This window comes from Leptosomus discolor, chromosome 2 (genome assembly GCF_034619465.1).
Source record: "Leptosomus discolor isolate bLepDis1 chromosome 2, bLepDis1.hap2, whole genome shotgun sequence".
Classification (NCBI taxonomy): Eukaryota; Metazoa; Chordata; class Aves; order Leptosomiformes; family Leptosomidae; genus Leptosomus; species Leptosomus discolor.
The window spans coordinates 127,618,347-127,634,113 of record NC_141392.1 but is presented as its reverse complement, the minus strand read 5'-3'; the positions used below and the strand labels follow the sequence as shown (position 1 = coordinate 127,634,113).

The following is a 15,767-nucleotide window of genomic DNA, read 5'->3' as shown; positions in this document are numbered from 1 at the left end:
TCTTCCCTTCCCTTCCCTTCCCTTCCCTTCCCTTCCCTTCCCTTCCCTTCCCTTCCCTTCCCTTCCCTTCCCTTCCCTTCCCTTCCCTTCCCTTCCCTTCCCTTCCCTTCCCTTCCCTTCCCTTCCCTTTCCCTTCCCTTCCTCTTCCCTTCCCTTCCCTTCCCTTCCTTCCTTCCTTCCCCATGCAATGAGCTTTTGCCGGTCTCAGGCCCCCGCCCCGAGCAGAGACACAGGGGGTCCCCCCCGGGGGATGCTCCCTAGGTGCCCCTGGCTGGGCTGCAGTGGTGGGGGAGGGATGGGGCTCCCTGCCTGGTTTGGGGGCGCAGGGGTCATTGCCTGGGGGGTCAGCCAAGGGGGGGGGGGGCACGGGCACCCCTGGGGGTGGGGGTCCGCTGTGCGCGGAGGTGGGGGCTCTGCACCCCGGGTGCCCTCCCCCCCCCCCCCGCCTCCGGGCCGTGCTGGGGAGGTGAAGCGGCGGGGGCGGATGCTCATCCCATCGGGCAGGAGTTTCCCACAATGCCCTGGGCCAGGCGGATGGAGCTGGGCGGCCGGGCTGGGCGGGGGGGGGTGTTATTTGGGGGAGGGGGGGGAGGGGCGTGCAGCAGTGCAGGGGGGCTGCGGCGGTGCCCGGGTGCGATGGGTGCTGCGATGGGTGCTGCGATGGGTGCTGCGGGGCACCGGGCCAGTGCCTGCTGGGGGGGGGTTGAGCCCCGCTGCAGCCCAGCCATGCCCCGGCTTTGCCCCCCCCCCTCCCCCCATCCCCCCGGGGGGGGGGGCAGAGGCGCAGCGCTGTCCCCCGCGGCGGGGGAACCCGCGCCCGGCCCCCCGCCTTGGCCGCCCGCCCGGCCTGGCCCCGGGCCTGGGGCTTGTTTGTGCCGCCGGCGGAGGCGGAGGGGGGGGGGCACACACGGAGCTCCGCATCCCGCCAACCCCCGCACCCCCCCCAGCCCGGGAGTTTCGGGCGGGACCCCCTGGGAACCCCCTCCCCGGCCCTGGGTAACGGCGGCTCCAACGGCCGCTGTGTCCCCAGCGACGTGCCCCGGGGGCGGGGGGGGGGGGAGGGGAGAGGGGGCGTGGTGCCCCCCCCCTTGTTGCCCCGGGGCCTGGAGCCCCGTATCCAGGCGGGGCCCGGTTCTGTGCCGAGCCCCGCGCTGCCCCGCACAGGCGGCCGCCTGCGGGACGGGACGGAGGGGCCGATGGCGCTGCTGCTGCTGCGCTGCTCGGGCTGCTGCTCGCCGGGGAGGGGGTGCGGGGCCTCGTCCCCCCCAGCGAGCTCAAGCGTGAGTGGGGGGTGCCGGGGGGGGGGCAGCCCTGAGTGGGTGCCACGGTGCGGCGGGGTGGTGGGGGGTGGGGCAGCTTGGGTGGGTGCCACGGTGCGGCGGGGGGGGGGGGGTGGGGTGGGGGCAGCTTGGGTGAGTGCCACGGTGCTGGGGGTGGGGGGGGCAGCTTGGGTGGGTGCCACTGTGCGGGGGGTGTGGGTGGGCAGGTGGGTGGGCAAGGCGAGCGCTGGGTGGGGGCAATGCAAGAGCCACCGGGTTGGGGGGGGGCACAGCTTTTCGTTTTTTATTTTTGGAGGGGGGGGGTGTGTCTTGTTCCCTACAGGCTGGGGGAGCAAATGGACCGGCTGTGGGGTGGGGGGAGCGCTGTGCCATGGGGGGGGTTGGATGGGGGGGGCGTGGGGCAGCATCCGTGGGGGGCTGGAATGGAGGGGCACAGGGCATCATCCCAGGGGCTGGATGGGGGGGTCCAGCACCCTCCATGGGGGCATGGCATGATCTGGTGGGGGGATGGGAATGCAGGGCTGGGGCTGGATGCTTTTGGGGAGGAGTGGGGAGAAAGGAAGATCCCCCTGGGCCAGGGTGGGCGAGGGCTGGTGCTGGCACGGTGAGAGCCGGTGGCGGTGGCTGGGGCTGGCAGAGCCCGGCAGCTGCCCCGGGACTTGGGGGCTGCACTGCCCCAGTGTTGGGGCGGTGGGCAGGGGAGACGCAGCCCCAGCCCGGGCGAGGTTTTGGGGTCCGTTTTCTCGGGGGACACAGGACTCTGCACCCACAAATATCGGTGTGCGCTGGCACGACTCCCACTGCTGCCATGGGAGCGGCCGGGCCGAGGGATGCTCTTCCTCCCCCCCGCTCCAGAGATGTCGGCGGCTGGAAGCAAATACATCGACACGGAGGTGGAAAACGCCATCAACGGGGTGAAGCAGATGAAGACCCTCATGGACAAGACCAGTAAGGACCACCAAGCCATGCTGCACACCTTGGAGGAGACCAAGAGGAGGAAGGAGGTGAGTGAGGATGAGGAGGGTGGCTGCTGCGACCCTGGTACCCAGCATCCCTGGCTGGGCCAGGCGCATCCGCAGGGCTCGGGGGGTGCCGTGCCCGGGGTCCGTGTGTCCTGGGAGCGGGGGGGACGCCCTCGGGGCTGGATGCGGTGCCTTGCAGGAGGCGGTGCGGCTGGCCCGCGAGAAGGAGCAGCAGCTGGCGGCGAAGCAGGAGGGGTGCAACGAGACGATGCTGGCGCTCTGGGAGGGTGCAAGCCCTGCCTCAAGCACACCTGCATGCGCTTCTACTCCGCACGTGCCACAGCGGCTCGGGGCTGGTGGGGCGGCAGGGTGAGTGGTCCCGCGGCACCCGGTGATGCCGAGGTGGGGAAGGGGGGTGGATTTTGGCCTGATCCTGCTCTCCTGCCCGGCAGCTGGAGGAATTGCTCAACCATTCCTCGCCCCTTCTCCATCTGGGTGAACGGCGAGCGCATCGACTCGCTGCTGGAGCGGGACCAGCGGCAGGAGCGGCAGTTCGAGGACCTGGAAGAACGTTTCGGTTGTTGGAGGATGGGGTAGACGACATCTTCCAGGACAGCACCCAGGTCTACGGCCGCGTGTACCCCTTCTTCCGAGCACCCTTCGGCATCTTCCGCGAGGCTTTCCGCCCCCCTGTCCAGCACGTCCGCTTCCCCCGCGCAGCCAGAGTTTTCCCGGGAGCTGCACCCCTTCTTCCAGCCCCCACCCTTACAGCTTCCAGAAGCTCTTCGAGCCGCTCTTCGAGATGACGCGGCGGATGCTGGAGGAAGGGCAAGGGTGCCTGGGAGCCCTCGCTGGGCAGCTTTGCCTCAGGTAGGGTGACTCGCTGCGGGCCGGGGTGTTGTGCGTTCCCCAGTTTGGCTGGAAGCAGCTGGTTTACAGCTGGGCTTCCCAGCAACCCCCCCCCCCCCCCCCCCTTCTTATTAGGGGGTGACTAACTTCAAAGGATGAGCTCACCCCTAATGCGACACATCCGAGAATCCCCACGGGGGCCCAGGAATCACAAGTTCCACTGTTTGCAGAGCTGGGCTGGGTTTTGGGGTTTTTTTTAGCCCTCCCCCCCCGCCTAAATCTTGGCTGCCAGAGCTGCCGCCGTCCCGGGAAGGTGTTTGTTTTGGGTGGGCAGCGCCAGTTGCAGCCGGCTGTCGGTGCCGTCACTGTCTGCCACCGCGGCCCCGTCTCGGGCTGCTGGGAAAGAGTATTTCGAAACAGAGGTTGGCAGGGAGCGCGTTGCTTCGGCAAAAACAGGTGGTGAGGGGGGCAAAATTCCAGAAAATGCACTTTTGTGTCCCCCGTGGCATCCTGAGGCATCAGGCAGGGCCAGCGCTGCAGCTCGGCCCATAGCTGGGGGGTCTGTAGTGCTGTGCTGGCCCCCCCCCCCCCCCAGTGTTTTGGGGTGCTGAGGCCAAGCTGGGCTTTCCGCAGAGCCCCGTAACTTCAGCAACGACCGCATGGTGTGCCGGGAGATCCGGCGTAAACTCGGCCGCTGCCTGCGGATGCGGGATGAGTGCGAGAAGTGCCGGGAGATCCTCTCCATGGGTGAGCCGGGGCGGGACGGGGACGGTGGATGGGGGACGGGGCTCAGGGAGGGCAGGAGGGGATGCAGTCGGGGGGTGAGGTGCGGTGGGGGTGCAAGGGGGTGCACGCACCGGGGTGAGGGGGTGAGCCCTGGCACCCCCCGATGCCCCCCATGGCCCCCCCGCAGACTGCGGGCAGGCGGACCCTGCCCAGAGCCAGCTGCGGGAGCAGCTGGAGGACGCGCTGCGCCTGGCCGAGCGCTTCACCCGCCGCTACGATGACCTCCTCCGCGCCTTCCAAGCTGAGATGCTCAACACCACCAGCCTCCTGGACCAGCTCAACCGCCAGTTCGGCTGGGTCTCGCGTTTGGCCAACTTGACCCAAGACACCGACAGCTTCCTCCAGGTCACCACGGTGAGTCCCACCGGCACCACGGCATGGCCGGAGGGCTTGAGCAATCCCCCTCCTGCCTTCTGCCGTGGTCCCCCCTGCTCCAGGCAGGGCCGGCAGCCACAGAAAGTGGGTCAGGGGGAGAAAGAGGCGATTGTGCGCCCGCCCGGGCGCCTCTCGGCACAATAGCCGGCCGCGGGGCCGGTGCCAGGGCGAGGGGCCGGTGCGGGGGCTAGCCTGGCTCTCATGGCTTTGTCCCCTTCTCCAGGTCCTCTCCAAGGCGCCCAACCTCGAGGACCCCTCGGCCCCCCCCGACACGCAGGTGACGGTGCAGCTCTTTGATTCGGAGCCGCTGTCGCTCACCGTGCCCGGGGACATCTCCTGGGACGACCCCCGCTTCATGGAGATGGTGGCCGAGCAGGCGCTTCGGCACTACAAGCAAAACTCCGTGTGAGTCCAGGACCCCCCCTCGCATCCCCATGGCAGGGCTGGTGGGGGGGGGGGCATGCCACGGCTCACCCCCTCCCATCTTTCCTCTGGCAGAGAGTAGCCGAGTGATGCTCCCCCGCCGCTGCCGCAGCCCCGGTGCCTCACCAAACCCCCTCTGTCGCCCCGTCCCTCTGCCAGGGGGTTGAATGCCACCGCCACTACCCCCCCCCCCCCGCTGCCGGGGCCCCTCCCTGGGCCCCAAACAGAGAATAAAGGTAGTTGAACACCCCCCTGCTGCTCTCGCCTGGGCCTCTTCGGGACGCGCCGCGCTGAGCGAATAAACATGGGGAAAAGCGGCCGCCTGCGCCGGGGGGTGACCATCGGATACTGCGACATGGGGGGCAGGCCGAGGGCCCGCCCCCCCACCCCAACTCGGTCTGGCAGGAGCCCCCCCCATGCCCCGGGGCTCGCTGCCTTCTCCCACACCCCACAGGGTGAAAGGGGTCTGGGTGCCAGCTCCTCTCCCTCGCTTGGGGCCACCGAGGATCGTGCCCTACATGGCCACCACCCTGGGGACAAAGGGCGACTCTGCTCCCACCCTCCTGCTGCGGACAGACCCTATCCCCCCGCCCCCCCCCCCCCCCCCCCGGACCCTCCCTGTGGCCAGCACAGACACCCAGGGAGCGAGCTGTGGGCAGATGCACTTTACTGGGGGGAGACACGGGGCGGGGAGCAGCGGGGCCAGCCCCAACCCCAGCCCCACCACCCCCCAGAGCCCCTTGGGAACAGGGACAGAGGCTTCAGTCCCCTCCGAGACAGCCGGCTGGGGGGCTGCTCCCCGCCGGGAAGGGCGGGCACAGCCTCATCGTCCCCTCCTGCAGCCCCGGCAGCGAGGCAGGGGAGACGTTTCTCCTGCCAACAGCGGCAGGACGGTGGCTGGCGTCACCACCACCGCGCCGATCCCCTCCTGACCGGGGAAGGGTCCGGGCCAGTAAACCCCAGGGCCAATAAACCCCGGCGCCAATAAACCCCGGTGCTAATAAACCCCGTCGCCAAGCCCATCACGGAGCAGTGAGGGCTCAGCTCTCGCCGTTGATGGCCGGGCTCTCCCCTCGCAGCAAGCCCTCCCGTTCGGCTGCCCCGCCGGCCTCTGCCACGGGCCGGGGCAGGCAGGTGAGCAGGGGCCGGTGCAGGCCGTTGTACAGCGCGGCACCCGCCAGCAGCACTCCGAACCCCAAGATCTCCAGGCCGTGGAAGGTCTCCCAGCCCACGGCCAGGCTGACGGCCCAGATGACGAGGGTGCGGAGGCTGTCCAGCACCATGCGGGTGGTGGCGCTGATCTCCTTGGTGACGCTGATGCCGGCGAAGTTGAAGAAGGCGATGCTGCTGATGTTCCCCAGCAGGGCCAGGGCGATCAGGGGCCGGCGGCTGATCTGGCAGAAGGCGTCGAGGGCGTCTTCCAGCGCCCGCCGAGGGTTCCCGCTGAAGCCGCCGGCTGGGATGTAGTACATGGGCACCAGCAGCAGGGCCAGGATGACGAAGCCGAAGAAACCTGCGTGCGAGGGGGTGTCAGACGGGTGCTGGCTCCAAGCACCACCAGGGGCTGCCTGTTTCTCCCCACAGCTAACCCTCCCTGCCCCCAGCAGCACCCCCTTGGCAGCCTGCAATCCCCCCCCCCCTCAGCACAAAGCAGGCCCCTCCCTGGGTTCACAGGATCCGGCGCCCCTCGAGCGCTCAGGCCCCCGGCCGGGGCCATGACAGACCTTCGGTGCCGACCGCCCGCAGCGGGTGCACGTCGTGCTTGTAGACAAACTTCTCCTCCAGCACCATCTGGATGGCAACGATCACCTGCGCCATGACGATGAGCAAGTCGCCTGCAGGGAGGGGAGGGAAGGAGGGGAGGAGGATGGGGAGGCTCAGCCCCCATCTCCCTGCCCACCGCACAGGCTGTGCGGCAGAGCCGTGCCCAGAGTGCCCGGCACGCACCTTGTGGGGAGTTATCTGCCCCTCCCCCCCCCCCCCCCCGTGGCCACCCCACCTCCCCCAGGGGCCACCACGTACCGGTTATCACCTCGCTGAGCTGGTGCTGCTGGTCGTGGGAGCTGCGCAGGTCAGCCAGCCCCACCACCACCAGCCCCACGATGGTGACCAGGATGCCCAGCCACTGGCTCAGCTCCAGCTTACGGCCCAGGAAGGCCACGGAGAGGAGCCCGGTGAAGATGATGACGGATCCTCGCAGCATCTGGAAGCTGGAGGCGCTGGTCATGTTCAAGGCTGCATGGGGAGAGACAGACCCACGCTGCTAACGCCACCACCACCCCTCTGCTGTGGTAATTAAGAGCAGATCAGTGATTAACGGGAGGGAGGCAGAAACGCCGTCATCCCCCCGATATTCCCACCTATGGCCGGCAGCAGGGAGGCTCGTGCCAAGACGCAGCCCCGCGTCCCTGCTCCATGGGACCCCTGTGCCCCCGAGGGACGCGGCTCACCGAGCCCGGCCACAACTCGCTGCATGGGTGGGAAGTGTTTGCTCAGGCCTCTCTAACCGGCTTCGGGGTCATTCCCCCACCCCCAACCAAACTGAATGCACCGTGGAGTCCTGCAGCCTGACAGCCGAGTCGAGCCCCAGGGACAGCCGGGTCCCCGCAGGGTAAGGGGGGACGGAGGCAGCGTCCCCGTCCCCAGCACTTACCCACGTACATGATGCTGGTCCCAGTCATGTCACAGAGGGCGGGGGGCAAGAAGAGCAGCGGGCTGAAGGGCTGCGACGGGGCCATGCTGGGCTCCGGCCTCCGCCGATCCTGCCACACCAGCAGGTAAAACACCCCCAGGCAGGAAAATTCACCCAGGAACATGCCCACGGCCTGCGGGAGAGGCGGGTGAGGGGGGCTGGCCCTGCCAGCAGGGCCCCTCCTGCCCCGGGCAGGGGGCTCACCTGCAGGAAGGGGTGCTGGAAGGGGTGCTCCTCCGTCCTGCCGCAGCCGGCCGCGCTGAAGTTATCGGCCCACCTGCGGGGAGAGGAGAGGAGGGGCCGGTGGTTAGAGCAGGAGGCCGTGGGGAGCCGGAGCGCGCCCTGAGAGCCAGCCCAGGGCTGTCCGCTGGGCGACCAGCCCCGCCGAGGGGACACCTCCGGGGACAGGACGGCCAGGGGGAAGGAGGCAGCCGGGAAGGACCTGCTGGGAGCTCCTGGCCCAGCTCCCGGCCCTGAGTGACGGGCAGGGAAACGGACACCGCCGTGTCGCACAGCCCCGCGATCCGGTGTCCCCGCGCCCCACGCTGCCGCCACGCGTGGCTGGAGCCGGACAGGCAGCACCCGGGGAGACCAGGACAGCGTGTGTGGGGGGTCACCCCCATCCCTTCCCCCCCCCCCCCCCCCCAGTCACCATGCTTGAAGACTTGGGGGCTAAGGGACACAGGACCCATAAAAGGTGCTGGATCACAGGCTGGGGGGGGGGGGGGGGGGCAGCAGCTCCCATCACTCACACCCCCAGTCACAGTTTTGGGGCACAAACCCCCTCTTTTGGGTATTCCAAGGAGCACCACTGAGTAAACACAGGCTGTGGCATGGGTCCCCACAGCCCGTTTCAGCGAGGATCGCCCCTCTTCAGGGACCACCCGCATCAGGAGGACACCCCAGCCCCTCGGGGGCTGGCTGCTGCCCCCAGGACACCCCCAGTGCACCCCGACGCAGGCAGGAAGGCACCCAGCTCTCCTCCGGCTGCTTTTTGCTGATGCCGAACGGCTGCAGACCTGCTGAGCTCGGGGAAAAAGGGGCGCGAGCGGAGGCCGGGGCAATCCCCAGCCCGTCCCTGGCCGCTCAGCAAGGGGCTTTTCAGCCAGGCCAGCAAGATTTCGGCGTGAGTCAGCCCCGGCTGACACCCCGCAGCCCCTCCGCCACGGGCCAGCTCAGGTCCGGGTTTCGCAAGAGGCTTTGTCGGGCCAGACACGGGTCTTGTGAGCGGGCCGAGAACTCGGTGCCACCTCCCGGCTCTGCTCTGCCACCCGCGGGGATTTTGTGCCTCAGTTTCCCCGTCTGGGGACCCTGGTCTGCTGCAGCACCCAGTGAAACTCTGCTGACACCCACACGCCTTAAGCAGCACCGGGAAGAGCCGGCCTGGCGGGTCCGCCTCGCTCGGGCAGCTCTTGTGAACGGGTCCCTGCCGAGAGGGCTGGGAGCACCCCAGGGTGCTCTGTGGGCTTCCCTCCCCCCAGGAGGGGGCTCAATCCAGACCCTACCTGGCATTTGGGGTGAGCTGGAGTGCAGAAGCAGGCGCAGGGAGCCCTGGTTTTGGGGGGGGGGGGGGGCATTTGCACGGCTCCTCCCCAGCACCCCGAGGCCGGGCACAGCACCCGCAGTGAGGGACCTGCACCCCTCAGCAGCACCCGCGAGAGGGCTGGAGACCCCCAGCTCCCCTGGCCGTGCAGCCCCCTCCTCCCCCATCACCAGGAGCTGGGCCCCCGAGCAGCAGCAGCCCCAGGCCCTATGGGGCACCCCATAGCCCCACCCCCCAGTGCAATGGCAGCCCCCCCAAAGCCGGGCAGCACAGGGCAGGTCCTGCAGCTCTGCCCGCACAGCCTGGACCGTGGCCCAGCCTGGGACAGCCCCAGGAGCCCCCAGCCCCTGCGGGGGGCGGAGGAGGGGGGGGCAGCCTTCTCCAAGGCCACACGGGGGGACCCAAAGCCCACCCCGGGGTGTGACACCCCCGGCGCTTGCTGGGGTGGAAGGAGGGGCCCGGGGCTCTGCAGACTGAGCTCCAGCCCCTCGGAGGGGAGCGCAGGGCCTGGCGGGGGGGGGGGCCAGGCCGCCCTGAGGCCCGGGAAGGCCCCGAGCAGGTGGGAGGGCCCAGCCCCGGGCCCGCCGGGGACCCCAGCCCCGGGCCCGCGGGGCGCCCCCCAGCCGCCCGGAGGACTCACTTGGCCGCCAGGGTGTTGATGGAGCCGGTGAGCAGCATGAGGGCGGCCAGGCCCAGCTGGTACCGGGACCAGGCCATGGCCCCGCCGCCGCCACCGCCTCCCGCCGCCTCCCGCCCTGCACCGGGGCCGCCGCCGCGGCCACGCCCCCGCCCTGCGCCGCCACGCCCCCTGGCGGGAACAGCTCCGCCCACGAGTGGCATAGCTCCGCCCCCCGCAGCGCCTAGCCACGCCCACAGGCACGCATGATCCCGCCCCGCGGCGCCTAACCACGCCCGCGGACATGCATGGCCACGCCTGTCCCGGTGCCGCCCGTCCCGGTGGTGCCTGTCCCGGTGCCGCCTGTCTCCGTGCCGCCCGTCCCGGTGCCGCCTGTCCCGGTGCCGCCCGTCCCGGTGGTGCCCGTCCCGGTGGTGCCTGTCCCTCCGACCCGCCGCCGCCCGTACCCGGCCCCCCCCCGCCATCCCGGTGCCCCGGTCCCTCCGCCGCAGAGCCCCGGTGCCCGTTCCCGGCTCGGTCTGCGGAGCCGCCGTGCCCGCGGGCGGGGGGCCCGGCCCCGCGTCACGCGTGTCCCCGCCGCGGCGGAGCCGGCAGATGGCGCCGGCGGAGCGGGGCCGGGCTCGGGGCCGGGCGGAGCCACGGGCCCGCACCGCAGCCGGGGTGACCTGCCCTGCCTGCCCAGCCCGGGCTAGCCTTGCCCGGGCTAATCCTGCCCTGGCTAAACCCTGCCTGGACTAAACCATGCCCGGGCTAAACCCTGCCCTGCCCGGGCTAAACCATGCCCGGGCTAAACCCTACCCTGCCTGAGCTAAACCCTGCCCTGCCCGGCCTAACCCTGCTCAGGCTAAATCCTGCCCGGGCTAAACCCTGCCTGGGCTAAACCCTGCCCGGGCTAAACCTTCTCCGGGCTAACCCTGCCCTGCCCGGGCTAAACCTTCTCCGGGCTAAACCCTGCCCGGGCTAAACCCTGCCTGGGCTAAACCCTGTCTGGGATAACCCTGCCCTGCCTAGGTTAAATCCTGCCCTGTCCGGGCTAACCCTGCCCGGGCTAATCCCTGCCTGTCCCGGACTAACACTGCCTGGGATAAACCTTGCCTGGGCTAAACCCTACCTGGGCTAAACCCTGCCCGGGCTAATCCTGTCTCGCCCAAACCTGTCCGGGGCCAGGTGGGGGCTGTCCCCGGGGCCTCCCAGCCTGCCAGGACCCTCGCTCACAGCCGCAGCCCCCCCCGCCCCCGGGACTGGTTCTCGGGGGGGCAGTCCCGTCCCCCCGCCCCCAGCCTCGTTGGGGGCCAGCCCTGGCCCCCCAGGTCTCGCCAGTCCCCCGTGAGTCCCAGCCCCCTCCCCGAGAGTGCTGGGGGGGCCCCTCCACACGTTCCGCCCCCCCGGGCCTCCCCGGCAGCAGAAGATAAATCGTTTTTCCATCCCACGTCAGCCCCGGCGGCCCCGACCCGCGGGAGGCGGCGGGGGGAGAAACCCCCTCCGAGGGCCCCGGCCAAGGCCGTCTGCGACCGCCGGAGTTAACCCTTCCCACGGCGGGGGGGGCACGGGCGGGCAGGGCGGGGGGGGCATCGCCTCCGGCCCCCGCACTCCTGGGGATGCTGCAGGCAGGGGGCCGGAACGTGTCCCCGGGAGGGGTGCGGTGGGGAGGGGGCCGCAGTGTGTCCCCGGGGAGGGGTGAGGTGGGCAGGGGGCTGCACTGTGCCCCCGGGAGGGGTGCGGCGGGGAGCGAGCGCTCGCTCTGGTGCCTTCGTGGTGGGGGGCTCCTCCCGAAACAGGGCCGGGGCAGAGCAGCTCCCCAAAACTCCGCGGGACCGGGACCCCCAGCAGCCGTCCAGGCTGTGGCTCTGTCTCCGGGCCCCCCGATGACTCCCGTGCCCGCAGCACCCCGAGCGCACCCCGACCCCCCCCCCCCACGGCAGCCCGACGGGAGCGGGCGAAGCCGCCGCCTCCTCCCGGTCCCGCCGACTTCTCCTTCTTTGGTGCCACCGAGTGGGCGGCCGTTCCCCACCGCCCCCCGTTCCAGCCAGCAGGACAGACACTCCCCGTCGCCCCTGTCCCCCCCCGGCAGCCTTCGCCCACAGAAAACCCCGGGCGACAAGGTGGCGGGGGGCGGGCGGGGGGCGCGGCGGGGCAGGCAGCCCCCCACCGCGGGTGGCCCACGGCCGGAGGAGCCTGGCTGTGCATCCACCGGTGTCACCCGTGGGGATGCTACGGGCTGGCCCGGGAGGGTGGGACAGCTGGAGGTGGTCCCCTGTGGTCCCCCCTCCCGTGCTGGTCCCCTCCTGCAGCCCCCGGGTGGGTGAGTGTCCCAAGGACAGGCGGGCGAGTGGTGGCAGAGCCGCTGACTTCCCAAGCCACCGCCGCACGACGCCCACCCCCCCACGCCAGAGCCAGTCCCTCACACGCGTGGGGCCGTGCGGGGTCCCTGGTGTCCCCAGGCGGGAGGAGACGGGACATTAGGGACACCCAGACCCCCCGCAGCTGGAGACCAGGAGCCGTGGGGACGGGCTGGCGGAGTGGGGACGGTGGCCTCTGTCCCCCTGCGGGTCACTGCACAGGCACCCCCCGCCCCGCAGAGGGGCTCCTCAGCCCCACGTCACTAATGAGGCCCCGAGTCCCGTCCCTCATTAACGGAGCGCTTCATTCTCCCATCGCCCGGGCTCCGCTCCCGGCTCCCCGGGCTCAGGGGTGTCCCCGTCCCTCCCCACTCGCCCCGTCCCGGCGGGGCGGGGGGGGGGTCGGATCACCCCGCCTTCGACCACGCATGTGGGCAGGCGTGGGCCGGGGCGCCGCTGCCTGCCTCCACCGTGTCTTCATCACCGTCTCGAAAGCAGCTGCCACGACGCCGGGTCACCCCAGTGTCCCCATCACCAGCTCCGGGTCCCCAGGGCGGTGCCGCTGGCACTCCCGTCCCACGGCCGCATCTAGCCGGGCACGTCGCTGCTCTCCCGCACCTCCCCCCATGTTCGGATCAGCGAGGGGGCACGTTGGGGACAGCGAGCGGTGGCCTTCAGCCTGTCCTCGGTGTCCCAAGTCCCCTGGCTGCCTCCGGGTGCCCTCAGCATCCGAAAGACCCTGGTGCAGAGCAGTGAAGACGCTGAGGTCATGCGTGGGGTGGGGAAAAGGTCAGGGCAAAAAAAATAAGGTTTCCGCTTCCCCAGCGGTGTCTGTGGAGGTTTTCACTGGGTTTCGTGAGCTGGGAAGGGAAAACAGGAACATTTAACAAGGCGCTTTTTTTTTTTTTTTTTTTTTTTAAATTAAATCCTTCTTCACTGAAAAAGGCTTTAGAAAGCAAAGCAGTGTGAGTTTTTGTTTCTTTTTCTTTTTTTTTTTTTTTTTTCTCCCATTAAACCCCCCATTTTCCCCATTTTCTACCCCATACCTGGCCCATTTTTGGCCAGGCTAGAAGCCTTCGCTCCCCACCCCTCCCTCCTCCTCTTCCTCGTGGCTGGGAGGAGGCGGCAGGACGAGTAGTGGCTGCCCGGGCTGAGCTTCCCCGGGCCCGGAGCGAGCGGCCGCGCTGCTTAACACCGGGGAGGAATTTTAAATCTCTCCAGAGGACTGTAAATCTTTGGGCTCCGGCTGACAAGGAAAATTTAAACTCTTTGAGAGGGAAAAAAAAAATCATCCAGGATGAGGTAGCGGGGGCGGATGGCTCGGGTGCTCCTAAACCCCTTGGGACCTGCCTGGAAGGTCCTCCGCAGGGGACTCTTCTCAGCCCGCTGCCAGGGGTGTTTCTCAGTTCCCCCCCATCCCCTGCCCACCACAGGGACCCTCCTGCACAGCCCCGATCCACCCGGAGAGGACCAGCCCCTGCGGGTCCCCACGGCTCCCCCGGGGATGCTCTGTGTTCCCAAAGCAGATGGTGGGGCTGGGGGACCTGCTGGAGGTGGCCAAGCCTTTTGTCCTGTCACTGGGCACCACCTCCTGGCTCCAACCTCTTCCCCATCGTGTATCGACAGCCACGGTGAGACCCCCCCCTGAGCCCCCCCTGCTCCCCAGCTCTCTCAGCCTCTCGGCCTAGGAGAGACGTCCCAGTCTCTCGTGGGAGCTCCGAACTGGGCCCTCCTGGGTTGGCCCACCAGTGCTGAGCAGAGGGAAACCAGCCCCTCTCTCAACCCACTGCCTGACAAAGCCCTGAAGACCCTCGGGCAGCCCCTCTTGCAGCAGGGGCACGTTGCTGGCTCATGGTCAAGCTGGTGACCCCCAGCGCTCCCTTCTGCCGAGGTGCTTCCCAGCCGGGTGGCCACTGCTGCGTGGGGTTGTCCCTGCCCAGGGGCAGGACTTTGCACTTCTCCTCGCTGAACTCCGTGGGGTTCCCCTCCAACTGCTCCTCCATCCTCTCCAGCTCTTCTGGCATCTCCACCGCTCCCAGCCCTGTGTCACCAGTAGCCTCCCAGCAGCACCAGCTGCCCTGCCCGGTGCCAGGGGGGTTGTGCAGTGCTGGGCAGGTTGGCGGCTGCATGCAGAGGGCTGGGAGCACTGGGGGACCAGTTACACCCCGGGAATGGTTGTACTGGATCAGAGCAAAGCTCCAGCTAGCTCAGCACCGCATCTTCCCGATGGGAAGCGTTTGGAGGCAGAGGAGGATGGAGGGATGCCCCCACTCCCTCCGGCCACAGCCCAGGGGTCACTGAGCGCCGGGGCAGCCCCCATGCAGCCCCCGACGCTCCCGCATCCCCATGGGCGCGCCCTCGGGCAGGGCGAAAGTGGCTGCGGGGATGAGCCGCCCTCTCCATCAGCTGCTGCTGAGACAGATCTGCTCTTTGCGGGCTCAGCCTTATTGGATTAGGTGGCGGCTCTCGCTGGGGTTTGGAGGGAGCAGCCTTGATCCACTTAAAGGCAGGAGAGCAGCCCAGAGCTCTGCTGGTGGCCCCAGCCATGGAGATGGCATGTGCCCATCCATCCTGGTGCGTCCTGGACACCCAAATCCCCTTGGAGGTTTGGACCCAGGTGCCCTGTTCGAAGTATCCCAGCTCTTCTCCTTGTGCATCTTCTGCCTGTGCCTCAGTTTCCCCACACAGCACAAGACAGGGGGGCTCAGCCCTGTCCCCCCCCCAGGTCACACAGCAGGTCACAACTGCTCGCAGTCGTTGGACACGTCTCGGCTGCTGCACGGGGCAGAGGGAGGTCGCCGGCCTGGCCGAAGGCTACAGAGGCGCTGCTATGGGCAAGAGCTGGAGGGATAGAGCTCTGCTGGGTTTTGGGGGGGCTCCCGTGGGAAAAGCCGCTGCAGTGTCCCCTCCAGCCTTGCATCAGTGGCTGATGGTGAGACAGAAGAGGCTGGGGAGCCCCGGGGGGCTTTGCCCTACCCAGCAGCCTAAGACCCTTCTCCCGCTGAGCCCACCAAAGGGTGCTTGCAGCCCCGGCAGAGCCCAAAGCTGAGCCTCTCCTTTCCCTCCCATCTTCCTCGTCCGTGGGAAAAGTCAGGAGACAGGCAAACAGAGCGTTATCCCAAGGAATTTCTCACACTTCCCAGTCCTGGCAGAGCAAAGGCGACGGGGCACGGAGCCGCGACGCAGGCAGGTCCCAGGGGACCGGGACCCTCCGCTCCCAGCCCTTCATCCTCACCCAGCGCCCGAGGGAAGGAGCCGAGGCGGTGCCAAGGTTTGAACCAGCCTTTATTTCTCTCTCTAAGGAAAGGAACTCAGCGGTACAAATATACTTTGGCTTGAGAACCAGAGAAACCTTGCCGGGGGGAGGGTGGCTCCCCGCGGGTGCCCGAAGATGAGACAGATGCAGAGGGCGGAAAGAAATCCCCCGGAGGCATCGACGAGTTTCCCCCCAGGGCTCCTTTCCGATAGATTCGCACAGATTTCTACAGATATGCTGTAATAAATATCCTCTCTGGTATCTAACAGTATGTACAGGTCGTCAAGTATCAGAAATACATTGGTTTTCTTCTGTTAAAAGGTGAGAAAAGAAACAGGCAGGTTGGGTGCCCCGGCTGTCCCCACAGTCCCCCTGGCACCCCCGGGGCTCAAAGAGGGGCCAGTGCATGTCACGGTGTCCCCCAGTGTCCCCGCTGGCCTGTGCTTTGGGTGCTGGCAGGGGGCGTGCGGCACTGGGGGCTGCCCCGAGCATGGAGCGGGGCAAGGAAAAGAGTTTTTACCCCACTCTCACCGTGACAGGGTGGCCGTGCTGGAGGTGACCCCACCGTAGGTGACCCCTGGGATGTCCTGGGTCTCAGAGGGGGGAAGCTCCAGGAGCATCCCCT

The 15,767-nt window shown here is 68.8% G+C and overlaps 2 protein-coding genes across 2 annotated transcripts in view; one reads left to right on the top strand and one right to left on the bottom strand.

Annotated features, from left to right (window-relative positions):
- CLU (clusterin) overlaps positions 1-4,661 on the top strand; it is a 5,314-nt gene extending 653 nt beyond the window's left edge. Inside the window, 13 exon segments of the mRNA XM_086460510.1 lie at positions 1,165-1,280; positions 2,136-2,284; positions 2,442-2,526; positions 2,529-2,570; positions 2,573-2,615; positions 2,701-2,819; positions 2,822-2,970; positions 2,972-3,004; positions 3,006-3,074; positions 3,076-3,112; positions 3,725-3,838; positions 4,005-4,231; positions 4,476-4,661. Coding sequence (XP_086316636.1) covers positions 1,165-1,280; positions 2,136-2,284; positions 2,442-2,526; positions 2,529-2,570; positions 2,573-2,615; positions 2,701-2,819; positions 2,822-2,970; positions 2,972-3,004; positions 3,006-3,074; positions 3,076-3,112; positions 3,725-3,838; positions 4,005-4,231; positions 4,476-4,661 — 1,369 coding nt within the window.
- Positions 4,662-5,715: 1,054 nt separating this feature from the next.
- SLC35F6 (solute carrier family 35 member F6) lies at positions 5,716-9,627 on the bottom strand. Its single transcript, XM_086461767.1, has 6 exons — positions 9,551-9,627; positions 7,572-7,644; positions 7,329-7,500; positions 6,698-6,910; positions 6,400-6,510; positions 5,716-6,188 (listed from the first exon to the last, which is right to left on the bottom strand). Exons 1-6 carry the CDS (start codon positions 9,625-9,627, stop codon positions 5,716-5,718), a joined length of 1,119 nt encoding a protein of 372 aa, XP_086317893.1.
- Between the last annotated feature and the right edge of the window lie 6,140 nt (positions 9,628-15,767).